The sequence below is a fragment of the Talpa occidentalis genome, unplaced genomic scaffold (assembly GCF_014898055.3).
Source record: "Talpa occidentalis isolate TD23 unplaced genomic scaffold, MPIMG_talOcc4v2.1 talOcc4.7, whole genome shotgun sequence".
Taxonomy (NCBI): domain Eukaryota; kingdom Metazoa; phylum Chordata; class Mammalia; order Eulipotyphla; family Talpidae; genus Talpa; species Talpa occidentalis.
Window position 1 is genome coordinate 108,188,513 of NW_023605083.1, and position 17,999 is coordinate 108,206,511.

The following is a 17,999-nucleotide window of genomic DNA, read 5'->3' on the forward strand; positions in this document are numbered from 1 at the left end:
TACTAGGTACAGGTCCTGTGCCTGATAGTGGCCATAAAAAGTGAACAAAAGACATTTCTCTATGGACAGCCTGGCAAGGAAGCCACAAAATAATTAAATCTAAAAATACATATTATCCAGTAATTATAAACTTTGGTAAGCATTATAAAGGACAGGATATTGAGAAACCAAAAATGGAACTAATCTTAATCACCTATATGAGACTGCATATAATATGACCTGGTACAGTACAAAAATGAACTATCTTTCACCCAAACATAATCTGGAAGAGTTTATACAGAGGTAGAATAATGAGGTGGTTGAGAAGATTAATTCTAGAGCCAGACTGCCTGGCTTTAAAATGAGCCTCTACTCATCAGCTTTGTGACATGAACAAGCTACTTAAATTCTCTGTACCTCAATTTCCTCATCTGTCACTGAAGACGATACTAATATCGTCTTCACAGGGTTACTATAAGGTTTGAATTAAAATACTTTTATTTTGAAAACTGTCAAATATACATGAGTTAAAAGAACTTGCAATTAGCTCTAAACTCATGAACTGCTATTCACCATGTGAGTTAGTGTTTAGAGGAGCTTCTGGCCTATTATGCATTGTATCACTATATAAGCATTTATGTCAAATGAAAGTAAATGAAGACTATGAGAAAATGACTTATAAAGTACTTTAATAAAAAATTCATAATTTCTTTCCCTGAAATATTAGAGAACATCTTAAATATTGAAGGAAAAGAGGAAGGGAGGGAGGCAAAGTGGGAATAAGGGAGAAGGGTGGAGATAAACAAAAGCCAGGGGTTTGAAAGGAGAAAAATAGCCAAAACTTTTGTCCAATATCAACACTTCACCTGAAGGTCAACAGCGCACTCTGCTGGACCCACATCTCCTCTACATACTATGCCAAAGTTACAAACTAAAAAATAATAAATCTTCACAGAATACTACACTAAATAAAGAATAACTTTCATAAAAATATGCAGACAATGTTAGCATTTAATAAACAAGTAAAAATTTAATAAACAAGTAAAATTTTAATAAATAAAAAAATCAAAGGTAGGCATAGGTGTATATCTTTGAGATAACTCACCCATAATGAAGATTTACAAAAAGGAAGAGAATGTAAATAAAATATAGGGAAAATGATAATTAATAGTGGAACAAAATAATATCACAATGATAACATTCTACTGCTTAAGCTGTTCTGATCAATGGTGAACTGTAGATAAAAGGGTGGTACTAATAGGTTATACTATATAGTCTACAAGAAAAAAAGAACAATTAGAGCTCAACCATATGGTCTCTCTGTCATTGCAAAAGTACTTTGATGTCTGATAAATCTGCTTTACGCATGTTTAATTATGATGGCACTCAGTAGGCATGGAGTAGTACCTGTTCCAACTAGCCAGGCTGAGAAATCTGACAATTCATTTAGCACTAAGTAGAGAACTCAGGAGGACTACCCTTTATTATTTTTTTTAAAGATTTATTTATTTATGCATACAAGAACTGGGGTATAGGCCAGAGGTGTGGCGGGTGAGAGGATTCACCAGAGACAGAGTGGGAAACAGAACAGGCGGATATACTGAAATACACTGCTGAGGGGAGCAGCTGGACAGTGAGGAGAGGTCTGCTGGCCATGTGAGTTGCTCCCTGGCCAGGGATTGAACTTGTGCTGCAGAGGCTGTGGATTGCTTCATATGCGGTACTTAACCCTTGTGCCACCAAGGAGGCCCCAGGACTACCTTCTATTGAGGTAACTTGAAACTACACCCTGCTCAGGTCCCACCTAACAAACCCTAAAAGCAAGGCCCAAAAGATTGAGCTAATTTGAAGTATCTTACCTGTGTCTCAAAACTCCAGGGCATTTATAGAAATATAACATCTATCACCCACAAGGTAAAAACTGCAATATCCAAAATTAAATTAATTAATTTATTTTTATTTATTTTTTAATTTAAATTTTATTTTTATATTACCCATACAATTACAACCCCCTTATTTTTACCCCAAGCCCTCCTTTCCCCACTCCCACCCCTCACCCTCCATAGAGTGTCTCTTGTTCATAGTTATTTGTTGATTTCAAAATTAAATTTAAAATGCCAGTTATGGGGCCTTCCCGGTGGCGCAGCGGTTGAGCGCTGGGTTGCGAAGCTGCCTGCAGTCTCTGCAGCGCAGGTTCGATCCCCGGCTACTCCCTGGCCACCGGAGGAGGGTCCCGCATGGTGCACAGACCTCTCCTGCTGCCCGCTGCTCCCCCAGCAGTGTACTTCGGTCTTTCTGCCTGCTCTGCTCTCCGCTCTGGCTCTGGTGAATTCTCTTACCCTCCCACGCTTCTAACTGTACCCAGTGCTTGCATAAATAAATAAATAAATCTTTTAAATACATAAATAAATAAATCTTTTAAATAAATAAATAAATAAATAAATAAAATGCCAGTTATGGGCTTCCCTGGTGGCCCAAGGGTTGGTTAAGTGCTGCAATGGCCCACCACTGCAGCTTGAGTTAGAACCCCGACCAGGGGCTAACCCACATATGTTGCAGCAGCCCTCAGCAGTATATTTCAGTCATTCTGCCTGTTCTGTTCCCTACTCTGTCTCTGGTGAATCCCCTTACCACCCCTACACCTCTGGCCTTCGACCCAGTTTTTCTACACAAAATAAAAATGCCAGATATGGAAATTATGGAAAAGAAAATTATTCTTTAATGACTAAAAGCAAAACTGTTGTTGCCTGAATGAGGAAAACTGGGACACAAAGAGGTTACCATCTCACACATTCATACCAGAGTTATTTGATACACAATAGCTTGTACCAGAGTTGTTTTCTACTGTTCTTTGAATGATACCATTCTTCCTCTTATTTTTCAAAACTGGATTTAGCAAAATCCATTATTTTCCTTTCTCAACCTGATAGATGGCATAAATACATACCTTTTGTGGAGAATAGGAGTTTATCTTTCCTAAAGGGGAGTTGAGTTGTGTAGTCTTTCCCGGTGCAACTGTTGCATCTAAATGCTGTGCCTCCTTCTCAAAACAATGACGTTTTCTAATCTTAAACACAGAACCAAAATTTAAACCAAGTTTAATATAAACAAAAAGTCTGATCAGGGTAGTTGTTCCCAAGGTCAAAATAACTATAATGTGTTCTGAGCATTAAAAAAAAAATGATTGGGCCTCCCCTGTGGCGCAGCGGTTGAGCGCTGGGTTGCGAAGCTGCCTGCAGCCTCTGCAACCACCGGTTCGATCCCCGAATGCTCCCCGGCCACCAGAGGAGGGTCCCACATGGCCCGCAGACCTCTCCTGCCGCCCGCTGCTCCCCTCAGCAGTGTACTTCGGTCCTTCTGCCTGCTCTGCTCCCCGCTCTGGCTCTGGTGAATTCTCTCACCCTCTCGCGCTTCTGACTGTGCCCAGTGCTTGTATAAATAAATAAAATTAAAAAAAAAAAAATTACTTCTAATTGACAATCAAATAATTTTTAAAACAAAAATATGTACCTCACTATAAAACTTAAATAGAATACAGTAATATCTCTTAAATCTTAACCAAAATAACTTTTTTTAGTGACATATCAGAGTATTATAAAATGACCTTCCCATAAAATTGACTCATGATAGGACACTAAGTATAGTTTTATAGTAAAGTTTAATTACATATCTAATGGGAAAAGTAACTAAAATTTTAGTTTATTCTAGGATGAAACAGTCAGAATAAAAGTTTAAAATGTAAATACTCATGATTCCTACATGACAGAATAAATTGATTTCTATTAGATATTTGATAATAAAGTTATATCTCACTAAATTTCTTTTATAAATACTAGGTTTTCTTCCCAAACTGTCTATGCTTTTTCCAACTTCCCAAAAACCCATTTACTTAAATTATAGAGAGGAAAAAAAGCATTTCAATTGATAATGTCTTTTCTACCAAAAGAGAAATGAGTCAATGAATTTGGGGTATACATGCTATATACTTTGGAGCCTACAACATCCAATATATGCACACATTCTTGGAGGGGAAGGGATCTCCATGAATTCATTTCTTTTTTTTTTTTAAAGATTTATTTATTTATACAAGAGCTGGGGTACAGGCCAGAGGCTTGGGAGGGTGAGAAAATTCACCAGAGCCAGAGCGGGGAGTAGAACAGGCAGACTGACAAAGTACACTGCTGAGGGGAGCAGCAGGAGCACCAGAAGAGGTCTGCGCACCATGTGGGCCGCTGGCGAAGGTCTGTGCACCTTCGCCAGCGGCCAGGGATTGAACCGGCACTGCAGCGGCTGCGCGCAGCTTGCAGCCCAGTGCTCAACCGCTGTGCCACTGGGGAGGCCCACCAACATATATCTTAAGTAGGTACTTTATGTCAAATTCCTTATAAGAAAGCACCATGTAATTTCATTATGACACATTATCTTGAATAATCTATAGCAAACTCCTTTGTGATAAATAACTATATAAAATGAAGTTACAATCACTTACCATTTAATGTTTGTGACATGACCCAACTAATCTCTGTGTCAACAAGTGTCACTAAAAAGTAGATTGATAAACTAACTACCTCCTTCACTGACTACTAACAGTATTGTTTCACTGCAATAAACTCCATTTACCTGTTGTGTAGTTTCTAAGGGTCTGATTCTTTTCTTCTCCACTTGAAAATCATCATTTTCACCTCTGTATGTGGATGTCTGTTTTTTGGCAGACAGCTTTGCAGCCAAAGTAGTTTTCTCAGGAGAGTCTTAGATAAGAAGTCATAAAAATTAGTGCAAGTAACATTTATAGGTCTCATAATAACAATAATTAAGACTCTTATTACAGATAGCAATAGTTCCAGGCAAAATATAAATTACTTAACATATTTGCAGAGAATGACCCTGTCTCCCTAAAATATATATAGTGCTGTAAACCAACATTATCTCAGTAAACATAATTAGGAGAAAAAAGAAAAATATAAATTACCATTACAAGCTCGTGAAGAGCTTCTATTTCTTTCAGAAGGTGGTGTACTTGGACTGCTGAAATGATGTGAAGATTCTTGATTCACATTGTTTGTAAAGTTCTTTGAATGGCATGTACAACAACATGATAATGGTACTTCAGCTTTTTTATTTAAGCCTTCATCCACTGGTTTCCCTAAAAAAGAGGAAAAAAAATTTATAGTATTTTTAATTAAAAAAATTAATCTTTCTTTGCAGTAAGGTAAGCAATCACTCCAATTAGCCCAGAATTAGGTTTCCCAGGATATAAGATGTTTAGTACTAAAGCCAGGAAAATCCCTGGCAAATCTGGACAAGTTGGTTACCCTATCTGCTGCATCAAACTAGGACAAAAAAGAAATATTCATGCCAAAAACAAAGAGAATATATTATCAATTTATATAACTTACAAAAATCTAGTAATAGTCAAAGGTTAATAATGTAATAAAGACACAATCACTTGATTATTAGTTTATACTGTATTTATTAAAATATCAAGCAGGGGGTATTAAAATAAAGAACTAAGGTATATTTCCTACAACTGCTATTTTCTTTTAAGATTTATTTATACAAGCACTGGGTACAGTCAGAAGCATGGGAGGGTGAGAGAATTCACCAGAGCCAGAGGAGGGAACAGAACAGGCAGACCGACGAAATACACTGTTGAGGGGAGCAGCAGGTGCAGCAGGAGAGGTCTGCGTGCCATGTGGGAACCTCGCTTAAAATGCCAGTTATGGGGCCTTCCCGGTGGCGCAGCGGTTGAGCGCTGGGTTGCGAAGCTGCCTGCAGTCTCTGCAGCGCAGGTTCGATCCCCGGCTACTCCCTGGCCACCGGAGGAGGGTCCCGCATGGTGCACAGACCTCTCCTGCTGCCCGCTGCTCCCCCAGCAGTGTACTTCGGTCTTTCTGCCTGCTCTGCTCTCCGCTCTGGCTCTGGTGAATTCTCTTACCCTCCCACGCTTCTAACTGTACCCAGTGCTTGCATAAATAAATAAATAAATCTTTTAAATAAATAAATAAATAAATAAATAAAATGCCAGTTATGGGCTTCCCTGGTGGCCCAAGGGTTGGTTAAGTGCTGCAATGGCCCACCACTGCAGCTTGAGTTAGAACCCCGACCAGGGGCTAACCCACATATGTTGCAGCAGCCCTCAGCAGTAAATGGGAATATTTTAATCAGCTAGACCAAAATTGAACCATTCTGGATATAAAAATACTTTATTATTTTTTTCAGGTCCCAATAAGCAACAGAAGGTATCCAACAACTACTTACCACTAAGAGACTGTTGCCATGCTAAAGCAGAACAAAGTAAGGCTAAGCTTTTCCCACTTCCTGTGGGACTCTCCAGTAAACAATGCTGTTTACTGTTTAATCCTCTGACAATCTATGGACATAAAAATATAAAAAAATTCATAAACAAGTTACTTCATTTGGGTCTCCATCAGAAGTACAAATACAACAATAAGTAAAGTTGCACTGTAGGGAATATAGCAATAGCAGAAGAACAGAAGAGAGAACTAATAATTAGTTACATCTACACTTCTCCCTCAAATTATGTGAGCTTCAAAGCCTAATGGGCACCAAAAATGCCAAATGCAGCTTGTGCCTTAAATCACCACCATTTCTATAAAACTAGCATATATATTCTAATATCTTTAATGAGAACTTAATGGGGGATACTGCTAGTGGCAATATAAATTATTACAACAATCTCTAGTAAAGTTGAAGACACCCAACTCTCACAAGTTTTTAAGTAGAAATATGTGTAAGAAAGTTCTCAGCAGCATTTTTTGTAACTGCAAAAAACCTAAATGTCTATCAATAGAAAAGTGGACAACTGGGCCTCTCTGGTGGCGCAAGGGGTTAAGTCTCAGCACTATGAAGTTATCCGCAGCTACTGCAGCATGAGTTCAATCCCAGGCCAGGGAGTGAACCCACATGGTGCAGCAGATTTCTCCTGTCTCGCCCACTGCTCCCCTCAACAGCTTATTTCAGTGAATCTCCCTGTTCTGCTCCTTGCGGTCTCTGGTGAATCCTCTCACTTCTCCGCACCTCTGGCCTACACTCCAGCTCTTGTATGCATAAATAAATAAATAAATAAATCTTAAAAAAGAAAAATGGGCAACTAAAATCCTGGTATATACATACAGTGGAATACTATACAGCAATTGAAATGGATTAATAAACAAAAGGCTATATCTTAAAAATAAAGTTAAGCAAAAAAAAAATCAAATTCTTCAGAAAGATAGGCATAGTATCATATCATTTTGCAAAGCCCAAAAATATGTAAAGTAATACTTTATATTACTTATGAATAAATACACATATGATGCAAGTATAAAAACATGGCAAGGAAAGAGAAAGAACAAATTTAGGATACTAGTAATGTCGTTAATCATAAACAAGATATAAAATGAATGTGGCAAAACACTTAGATTTAACAAAGCAGGAAAGCTGGTTTACTCAGTTTGTATATGTAATTTTCTATATGGTTGAAACACCCCAAAAATACTATGGTGAGAAATACAGTACTCTGTAAAAGACAGTAGGTAGCTTGTGGAAAGCAGTAATTGAGTAAAGTAAACAGAAGTTCCAATTAAAATATGTATATTTCTCAGAATGTTCTCCTTTGCCTCCCTAACCATGGACATACTGATCACTTAAGTGATCAGTATTATTTTCCCAAAGATTAGATGTTCTTCAAAGAACCTAGCAAATATCTTTAACCTATTTACTATCTGGAGAAAATGAATGTAGTCATGAGACACAGGGCAAGCTAGAAATTAGGCAGTTTTAGGGACAGTGCAGGAGGGGACCTCTGAAGAATTTAGGGAGGCTTCAGAGATAAGGACAACCAAAGGAAAGTAACCCATTCCACTAGGAAAAACAAACATCCCAGAACCAAGGACAACATTGTTAATGCTAGTCCTGGTTTCCTTCAGGTGGTAAAGGGAGGCGGAGATTGGAGAAATGGAGAGTGGTTTAATTTATGGACACATTAGAAGGGCAGCTGTTTAACTTCAATGCAGGGATGCCCATCCAGAAGACTGGGCCATAAATTTAAAGATGCAACAAATGGGGAAAGAAAAAGCTGCTAGATAAGGAATGTGAAGATCCCCCGCTCAGTAGCAAATTAAGTGAGACAGCCAAGAACTCACCAATCACAGAGAGACTGGTGGAGCTTTAGAATAATGAGGGAAAAAAGGTATATATTCCCTGAGACACAACTCCACTTTGGCTTCCTTGCCCCTCCCAGGCCTGGTTCCCTGGCCTGGGAGTCCCACTTTATTTCTGTTCTTTTTCTCCTCAATAAACTTTTTCTTCTAAACAAACCTGCCTCTTCTCGCTTGCTTGCCTGAGCGTCTGCGAAGTCCCTGCTGCGGCTTCGTGAGACACCAACCCGTGGGGGTCTAGTGGCCGGGGCTCAGTGCTGCCCTGCAGCCTGGGATCCGTTCCTGGTTGAGAGACTAGGCCTGACAATTCCGGTATCAGTCACAGACCAAATGTATGTTATGATTCATAAGCACCTATATCTTAATAAACTTAAATACTGAAAAATACTTACAGAATTCATCATAGCAAGCTGTGATGGATAAGCTTTACAAGGAAAATTAATCTTCACTCCACCAATTGTATATTCAGACCATTCTGAAGACATAATGCTTTCTTGTTTACTTCAGATTCTTTAACTGCTGACTGCAAAGGAAATTAAAATCAATATAGAAACAGTCAAAGAAAACCAGATTGCCTACACTCCAAGTCCAGAAATAAAAATTGGAACAAACATATAAATTAATGGAAGCAAAAATATTTCCTAAGGTTATAAATCACAAGATTGAGAGCTTGTCTTCGATGCCTCACATGTATTTAGTTGTAGGACTCTGGGCAAACTACTTCTCTGGCTTTTACAACCTCACCATCCTCATCTATAATACAAGGATAGTAACAATATCTACCTCATAGGATTGTTATGAAGATTAACTGAAATATTGTCCTAGAAGGATACAGTCATGCCCCACTAAACATGAGCTCTTGCAATAATTATTAGATGAGATATAATCAACTTTTAGAAACTAGCTTATTGAGGCAACTCTCTGTAACCTCAACAGCACTATTCTCTTTCTTCTTCTGTTCTGTACCTTATTTTCTTTTTAGTCTTCCAGTTAGAAGGGAAAAGCACTGGAGTGAGGAATTAATAAGCTAATAACATGATTCTAGATCAGGATCTAGACATGTCTCTTCATTCTCTAGACTAAGATGTCTATCTGCAATAATCCCTAATTTTAAAACTGTTATAAGGAAAAAACACCTTAGCATGGAGCAAGTGCTCAATAAATCTTACTTAAAGATCAGAAGTGTAACAATGGAAAGAAGATAGTCTTTGCCTCAAGGCCAAGTTTAAATGCTAATTCTACTGTGTGAATCACTTGCCCACTAAGGTCTGTTTCTTTACCTATTAAATGGAGCTATAACTACCTACCTGATAGGGTTTTTACAACCATTTGCCAGACACAGAATTAAGAAGTAAATAAAAGGAATGTATACAGGCCTAAATTCCAGTACATGACACAGAATAACCCCTAATTTTAAAACTGTTATAAGGAAAAAACACCTTGGCATGGAGCAAGTGCTCAAGAGATCTTATTTAAAGGTCAGGAGTGTAACAATGGAAAGAAGATAGTCTTTGGCCCAAGGCAAGTTTAAATGTGCATTCTACTGAGTGAATCACTTAACCACTCAGGTCTGTTTGTTTACATATTAAATGGGGATATAACTACCTACCTGATAGTTTTTACAACCATTTGCCAGACACAGAGTTAAGTAAATAAAGAAATATATACAGGCCCAAACTCCAGTATATGACACAGAAAGAGCTCTACTTTTAATCCCCACTCCTTCTAAAACATCTTTTCCTAACCTAGGATCCATTGATGAAATTCAGAGACTGAACTTTGATATTGCATGCATGATTGCATTTTTCTAAAAAAAAAAAAAAAAAAAAGGTCCCTAAATTTCTCATTCTCAGAAATATAGTCTAAATTGAAAACGGGGAGGGGGAGGGTAGGAGGATGACAAACACTGTTACCAACTGAGGAATTACTTGCAATAGTGAAAAAACGTGGTAAATTCAATTTGGAAAGGAGGGATAATAAAAACAGCTATTTTAAAGATTATGAAACTTAACCACGGCTTACACATTCCAGAAGTCAGGAACCACTATTCTAGGTTAGTTTCCCTAACATCTTGTGATTCTGAGCAGCTCTGAGAGTGAGATCTGGTGGTCTCTGCCGCCCTGACTGAACCAGCTCAGCGCCGGCCTCGGTCCTCACCTGTAACTCATAAACCACCCCGGCCCCGCCCCGCGGGGACAGCGGGCAGCGCACACGCCGGAGCGTCCTCCCCACCCGAGTAAAGGATAAACCAGCCCCTCCGCCTCCCGCCCAGAAGTAGGCGGGCGCCTCACGGGCCGCTGGTCCCTGCAGTAAGGACAGGCTCCATCTCCTCAGGCTCCCCTCCCCCCTCCCCCGGGGGGAACCCCAGGGCCCTGGAGGTTCAGTCAGCACCCAAGGGCCCCGCAGAGCGGCCGTGCGAAGCCCGCGGCCCCTCCGGCCAGGCTGGGCGCCCTCCGGGGACAGGCGTGCCCGCTCTGAGAAAACCAGGGCGCAGCGAGCAGGGCCCCCCTCGCCGGAGAGGAGGAGCCCGCTATCTGAAAGCAAATAAAACCAAGCGCTGCACAGGGGAAAGGTCACAAGCCTCTCGCTCTTGCTCGCCGGGCTGCTTCTCCTCAGGCGGGATCGCGGGCTCGGAACCACTTTACCTTCGCTCCCAGCTTCTCCTCTCGCCCCATTAACTCGCTCCCGAAAAATTCGCGCCTCCCGCCCCCGATCCCAGCGTCCAATCGCCGCGAGCGCGGACAACCAGTCGCCTGCTCAGACCTGAAACAAGCAGCCAATGGCGGCGCGAGGCGAGGGGGCGCGCACACCGGCACCCAATGGCAGCGCACGCCGTGAGCGTAGACTCCCGGCAACTCGGCGGCCCCGGAAGACGAGCGCCCGGGGAGCGGCAGAGTGTCGTAAATCCCGGAGTTTAAAGAAAAGGGGAGTTCGTCGTTTGACTTACTGAAACGAATGACTGACCTCGTGCGTCAGTTTCCTTAGAAATTCGAGGCCTCTTTCTTAAGGCCTGTAGACCGGCGGAAAGGAATTGCCTTTAAGCCTTACCGAGTTCTGCTCTGGGCATTGATCAGATTAGTGCCAGTTTAAATTTCTGAGATTTAAGGTAGTCCGGGCATGGAAAAAGGCAGGCGGGAATTGCCAGATCAGTGAGCAAAACTAAGTAAAAAGCTCTGTCACGACTGGCCACAATGTCATAATATTCAGGGTTTCCCCACACACCAAATTCAACCAGAAAAACGTTCTCGAAATCTTCAGACTTAAGGCTTCAACCACCTTCTAGCTCTCCTAAAGTTTATTCCTTGCCAAAAAGCATGCTTGTCTTTTCAAAGGCAGGAGTTTAATCATGGTCTCGCTAAATTGTTATTTAAAAAAACTCTCTATTCCCTAAATTTGGCCGGAACACTAGTGACCTAAAAAAGCAAAACCTGAGATGAATTTCTCAAATTTGGGAGACGCTTACTGAAAGAGGCAAGTTTACCTCAGCTTTGGTTTTACCACTTTTCCCAAAATGAAAAAACTTATAAAAACAAATTCTACTCTTTAGTTATTTCAGGGTGAAGAATTTATCCTGGTTTAGTAATGGGGATATTATATTAATTCATTATAATTGTGAAGGCAATTGAATAATTACAAAAACTGCCAAGAAAAAAATTCCATATGAAGTAAATGGGGGGTGGGGGTGGGAGAGAAACTGACTTCACTTATGTGAAGATAGCCATAAGCAAAAGGGGAAAAAACAAAAACTGTAATTTACAATTAAGGCAATGGAATGAAGGAAAAATTATTAAAGAAAAATCCTTAGAAATACTTTCAAACTTATTCTTTCACAATTTTTTTTTTAATTGGGGTAATGTTACATCATCGTTGGTATTTTGGAAGTACAGGATCCCCTCAACTTCCACAAAACTTTTAATATAAAACCTTTTAAGTAATCGTTCCAGTAACTATAGTAGTACTCAGATTTTACTCTTCTAAATTCCTAATAAGGTTCTCAACTGACTCTAACTTTGTACTGCCATTTGATGTATGCAGGATAACCAAAAGGGATATGCATTGGCTCTGGACCCAAACAGTACTAAATTCCAGTCCCTTGAACTGTTCCTTTCAGGTTAAAAGTAGTGAAATGAAATACAAAAAACTACAAATTCATTCATTAGATAAAGAAAATGAATGTTTATAATCCAGTATTCAAAATAGCTGCACACATCTGTTTTCACTTGTATTAAAAAAATCACATTGTGATAAATTTTATAACCTTAACTTAAAATACATGACTATTAACATTTACTAATACATTTACACATTTTATGTACATCATCAACAAATCTGATGAAAATCAGCATGTTATTATTTTAACACAGCAGGTTTTGACTTGTTTTTAAAAATTGATCCAGGAATGTGCACTGCAGTAAGGTTAAAAACACATTTCAGTCTTTTTTGAACTCCCAGAAGTTAGATACTCACACAAAATATCCCAAAGTCAGTTTTAAAAAACAAACAAAATAAAAAACCTGGAGCAGTTGTATTTAATCTTAGAAGACTACAAAATTGCCTTGTTTAAAAATATGAAAATACTCACAGTATTTTCTTAAGTGTATGCTTTTATTTTTGCATTAAAATTACTTAATGAACATTAAGCATCTAATAAAAGGTATATTCTATCATATATGATGTTGTGCATTTCATGATTTGAAACAACTAATTAGTTCTTATATAATACCCTTATGAGGTAGGGCCAGTAGTAATCCCATTTTACAAAGAAGGAAAATGAGATGTGACTATTTGCTTTGTGGAAAAGCTGAAGTTAAATTTCTTTTCTTTAAAAAACACACTTTCTTGTCAGCCTGCTTAGTGAGAGGTCTATTTTGAGTGGGGTTGGGGGAGAAAGTGTGTCATTCCAGTACATCTCAGCAAAGTACGTTCTACAATGGACACTTGATTAAGAAAAAAAGAGGATTATGTATGTATCTACCTAATCAATGGAAGTTACTAACAGAGGACTGCAAAATCCTTAAGCCACATGGTGTTTTCTGCACTTTAATTTTTCCTGAGGTCCAAACACTACATATTTTCTTATTCAAAGATCTAAAATTATGTTGTGAATTATAATCCTGATAATAAACCCAGAGCTCCTTAACCAGTGGGTTTTATTGCTCTAACTTTTAGTTAGATGTCCATGGATTCCCCCCCTCCACCGTTAGATAAGTTAATAAAGCATTATAAAAATAAATTAAAAAAAAAAACCTAAATGAGACCTCCTTTCAGGATCTCCACTGCACAAAGATGTTTCTGTAAACACTTTTAAACCAGTATCTTAAAATTCCAAATTCAAGTATCTCTTTAAACATATGGCTTCATATATTAATAAAAATTGAAGCATATATGTAAAAATCTTAAAATCATCATCTGTAACTCCATGAAAAATCATTTGCAAAAAGTTATTTGCCTTTTTGTTAAGCCTTCACAATAGTATTTCTGGAGAATTGGAATTTCATCTTGCATTACTATTACTTGAATTGCAAATTTTAGAGATTAGTATTTGGGTATTTAACTCCTCCTTTTTTTCTTAATTCTCCCACCCTTCCCTTTTCTCCCTCTCATCATTGTATCACTTTTGCATGCTGACAGTTGAAATAAATATTAGGACTCCCCATAGACTCATTTTTATAAGAAATTAAAGGCATGGCAGTTTTTCTTCACTTCAGAAGCTTAAAATAAGGCCAAATTCACTTCCTAGAACTGAGTTTCTTAAATGTGCCCCAAACAGAAAAAAAGCTCAGTTGCTACAACATACAGTAAGTAGATCCAAAGAACTGCCAATCAAACAAAACTCTTGAGAGAGTTCTAAACTGTATTCATGTTGAAATGTTGAATCATTTTAGTGATTCCAAGACATTGCTTTTCCTATTCAGTTTCAAGTTGTAACAAGATGCAGAATCATGTTGCATATAAGTAGCAAACTGCTTCATTTTTGTTGTTGTTTTTTAAATTCCACTAACACTCATATTTATTATTTCAATTATCGTGCTTTCAATACAATGGCAGAGCTGTACATCAGGATCCATACTTCCAGTGTCCCTTGATCCATTTTTATAAGACAGCTCTTTAAAGATTCCAGACCACCCACTTGGTTTCTCCTTTATTTGTTGAAGACCTAAAAACACAGGGGAAAAAATTAAGGCAAGAAATCTGTAAAGGATTCTGATTTTTTGAGATATTAAAATAACTCTTGAAGACAAGTTACCACTTACGTGTAATAATTGGATCAATATCTCTTGTCTGAGTGGCAACATCAGAGGCACAGACTTGCCCTATCTGGATCAGCAAAGACATAATGTCCTCATACAGTGGAGGAAATGCTCGACAAAAAGAGACCAAACTTGGCAGTGTGGGCATGAAAAAAGCATATCGCTTAGCCTGTGTTAAAACTGTTCGAAAGAAACAGAGTATTTGATTTTATAGATGTAAATTCAACATACATGGCCTATATAATATACTAAGAACCATTCTCTGTGCTTGTTTTTCCTAAGACGACCAGAACCTGCCTTCAGGGAGATCACAATCTAGTAATCAGCCATCATCCAACAGACAAATTCTTACTATGTCCAAGCACTATGATATGTGTATTACATGCATTAGTTTATGCAATTCTCAGTCTCATGAATGAGAGAAGTATTATTATGATACCTATTTTACAAAAGAGGAAACTCTTAAATAAACCTTAGGTTAAGAAATTAATTGTTCAAGAACACAGCCAATTAGTGGTGGAGTTGGGATTGAACTACTGCAGATAATCATACACAAGGTGAATACAATCTTAGCATTTGACAAAACACAAAATTAATTAACTTGGAAAGATTGAATTATAGTAAAATAGTGCATATTTTTAAAGTAGTGTACTTTCATACCATTTTACACTACAAAGTAGAAGATGGTTTAAAGGTTAAATTATGTTTTAGAACTTAAGGAAACAACTAATACATTTATCTCATTTCCACACATGATTATATTTTTCTAATTCTAAGCATTTGTAGTAAATTCTATCTTGTTTTCTACTAACATAATTATGTCTAGAAAGTAGAGTTGATTTCCATTTACAAAATGTGAGAAGCTTATGTTTACCACAAACCTACATTCACAAAACAAAACATGAAATTTGTCTACCTATTCATGTCCCCTATATAAATTATAGTTGTAATAGGAAAATTTTCAAAAGAATAATTCAAGATGGCATAAATTTAACTACTAGTGACACACAGTGTGTCACAGTGAGAGAAAAAACTTTATGACACTAAATTCAGAAAAAATATGTACTAACTTATGTTAGATGTTTTTGTTGTTGATGTTGGTTGGCCACACACCTGTTAGCAAAGTTCCCATGACATTGACAGCTAAGCGAGCCACACTAAGTGACTTTGGTAATGCATACTGGATACACAAATGTGAAAGCAACTGGATAGCAAATATCTGCAATACAAAATTCGAATATTACATGTGTCTAAAGGATATCATCTAAGCATTCAAAATTACAAAAATTTTATATAATTTGCTAGACTGGAGAGAGATCAAAATTTTGTTAAGGTTCCAAAATGCTAATTTACCTGTTTTTCAAGTTCTGGCTGAGCAATAAGCTCAGGTATGAAATCCAGACAGATGTGCATAGATGGAATACCTGCGACCGTCAAAGGTAAAAGTTCACATGGATAACCCTATTTCAGTAAGCAAGAGGGAAAGGTTAGAAAAAAAAAATTAGAAGCCAAAAAATTGTAAAAGAGGATTTTCACTTCCATTCTGTAAAAGTTGCTCAGAAGGCCACTGTGCCTTTTGTGTGATCTCTAATTCCTAAATGAACCCTATTAATTTAATATTCAAAGCCCCCATCCCCCCAAAATAAGGTTCAACCACAAAGCATCATTCTTTGAAAACAAACCTGAAAGTGAACAAGCTTAGCAATGTTGGGATCTGCAATGTACATTTGGTGTAACAGACAACAGATAAGACACTGAACTTCTCGAAGGTTACAGAGCAAATTGTCTTCTCCTTCCTCCATGCCCTTATTTGGAGTGTTGGTAGTAATAACACTTTGAACATTCTTTAGCAAGCTGTCTGGATTGGTTCTTTTTGCTTTTTCCTCTTCAGTGGGTAAACAAATCTCTAAGAGAATTTGGACAGCTGCACTATCCTACAAGCAAATAAAACAGTGAATTTAAGGAGTTTCTGAAATGTTTATTTAAAAACTAAGTTTGAACTGAAATAATAAAAATAACTGTTTTTTAAGAAAAACACAAAGATAAAGAATTCTAAGTGCAAAAGTGAACAATCTATAAGGCAGTGATTCTCACCTTTTTAGGGACATGAATACTTTAAGAATCTGAAGAAAATTACATACCTTCATCCCATAAAATTAACTATGTAAATAAACATATTGCTTATTTCAGGGTGATCACGTATCTCTAAGGCAGATCCATGGACTTCAGTATAAGTACATCTACTGAAAGTGTAACCCAGTCCAGTGACATCAAAACAGGCTGAGGCAAAAAATGCTTCTACCAAAATTTCCTTTGCATCTTCTTAAATTCCCGTGTCTTCCAGGATCCGATCATCCTGCATTTCCCTCTTTTTCTCAGTGAGCTACCAAACAATTCATTCCTCTGAAAATGATGGCTAATAAGTGCCTAAAAGTGACCTTCTGTAACTCTTTTCCTTTCCAATTTGAAAATGGGCTCTTTAAGGATCTGGTACTGCAAGGAAACACTCCACTGTACCACACCTTCCTCCTGCACAATTCATTACCATCAGTCTACAAGCTTAACCATCATTTCACAGAACAGTAGTTTCTTGAGGGGCAATCTGCTTGAGGTCACTACATCCAAAGGAGAGCTATAATCATTTTCACTTAGCAGAAGAACTTTAAAAAGTGATATATGACTTGCATCTCTAAAAGACAGCCATTACATAGGGCAGGAGAAAATAATTACTTCACCTACCAGTTTAAGAAATTAATTATAAGCCTTACTTTATAATCATCATTCTTGGCTTGAGAGGGTTTGGGGTTTTGGTTGTTACACTTTTGGTTTGGTTTTTAGACTCTAGAGCCAACCTTTGAATCTTAGCTCTGCCACTTTGTATGTGTAATTCTGAGTAAGTCACTTAACCTGTAAAAGTGGTGATGATGATACTCCATATCTCATAGGCTGGTTGTAAAGATTAAATGAGTTAATTAACATTAAAGAACTCAGAGTAGACCGGGTATATATAAGCACTATACAAATGGTAGCTATTATTACACACAATCCTTATCTGAAACTCTGAGACCCAGATTTATTTTAGAGCTCAGAATTCTTTTTTTAAGATTATTTCTCATTTATTTATGCATACGAGAACTAGTGTGTAAGTCAGAAGTATAGGGGGTAAGAGGACTGATTCACCAGAGACAGTATAGAGAGCAGAACAAGAGGACCAGCAAAAATACACTGCTGAGGAGAGCAGTGGGCGAGACAGAAGAGGTCTGCTATGCCATGTGGGTTAGCTACCTGGCCAGGGATTGAACTTATACTGCAGTAGCTGGCAATAGCTTGATAGCGCTGAGATTTTAACCCCTGTGCCACCAGGGAGGCCCAAACTCAGAATATTTTTTAATGTATTATTATACAGTACATCCCACAGAGACTAGGGCAACAACTTATAATCACACATATTAATATTTCTTCAGCAAAATATATCAATTTGTTAAAAAGTTTCCAAATATAAAACAGCTGCTTTTGTTGTCTTAGCATTTATCACTGCCTGACATTTTATTATGTACATACTTCTCTTCATCTACACCATTTGATTTTTTTCTACCATTTGTTTCTAAGA

The 17,999-nt window shown here is 37.9% G+C and overlaps 2 protein-coding genes across 4 annotated transcripts in view; both read right to left on the reverse strand.

The window, feature by feature from the left end:
• Window positions 1-10,350, reverse strand: part of BRIP1 (BRCA1 interacting helicase 1) — a 94,214-nt gene extending 83,864 nt beyond the window's left edge. The window contains 6 exon segments of the mRNA XM_054688779.1: window positions 2,927-3,046; window positions 4,600-4,727; window positions 4,949-5,122; window positions 6,238-6,349; window positions 8,531-8,661; window positions 10,161-10,350. Coding sequence (XP_054544754.1) covers window positions 2,927-3,046; window positions 4,600-4,727; window positions 4,949-5,122; window positions 6,238-6,349; window positions 8,531-8,623 — 627 coding nt within the window. The 5' untranslated portion in view covers window positions 8,624-8,661; window positions 10,161-10,350.
• A 1,691-nt stretch (window positions 10,351-12,041) lies between these two features.
• The window catches only part of INTS2 (integrator complex subunit 2), a 37,444-nt gene continuing 31,486 nt past the window's right edge, over window positions 12,042-17,999 (reverse strand). For 2 of the 3 annotated variants that reach the window (XM_037492700.2, XM_037492701.2), the window contains exons 21-25: window positions 16,072-16,323; window positions 15,743-15,850; window positions 15,503-15,608; window positions 14,393-14,569; window positions 12,042-14,295 (exon numbers count right to left, since the gene is read on the reverse strand). In XM_037492700.2, the coding sequence (XP_037348597.1) occupies window positions 14,126-14,295; window positions 14,393-14,569; window positions 15,503-15,608; window positions 15,743-15,850; window positions 16,072-16,323 (813 nt within the window). In that variant the 3' untranslated portion in view covers window positions 12,042-14,125. The remainder of the gene's footprint in view (window positions 14,296-14,392; window positions 14,570-15,502; window positions 15,609-15,742; window positions 15,851-16,071; window positions 16,324-17,999) is intronic. The other variant, XM_037492702.2, reaches the window with a different exon arrangement.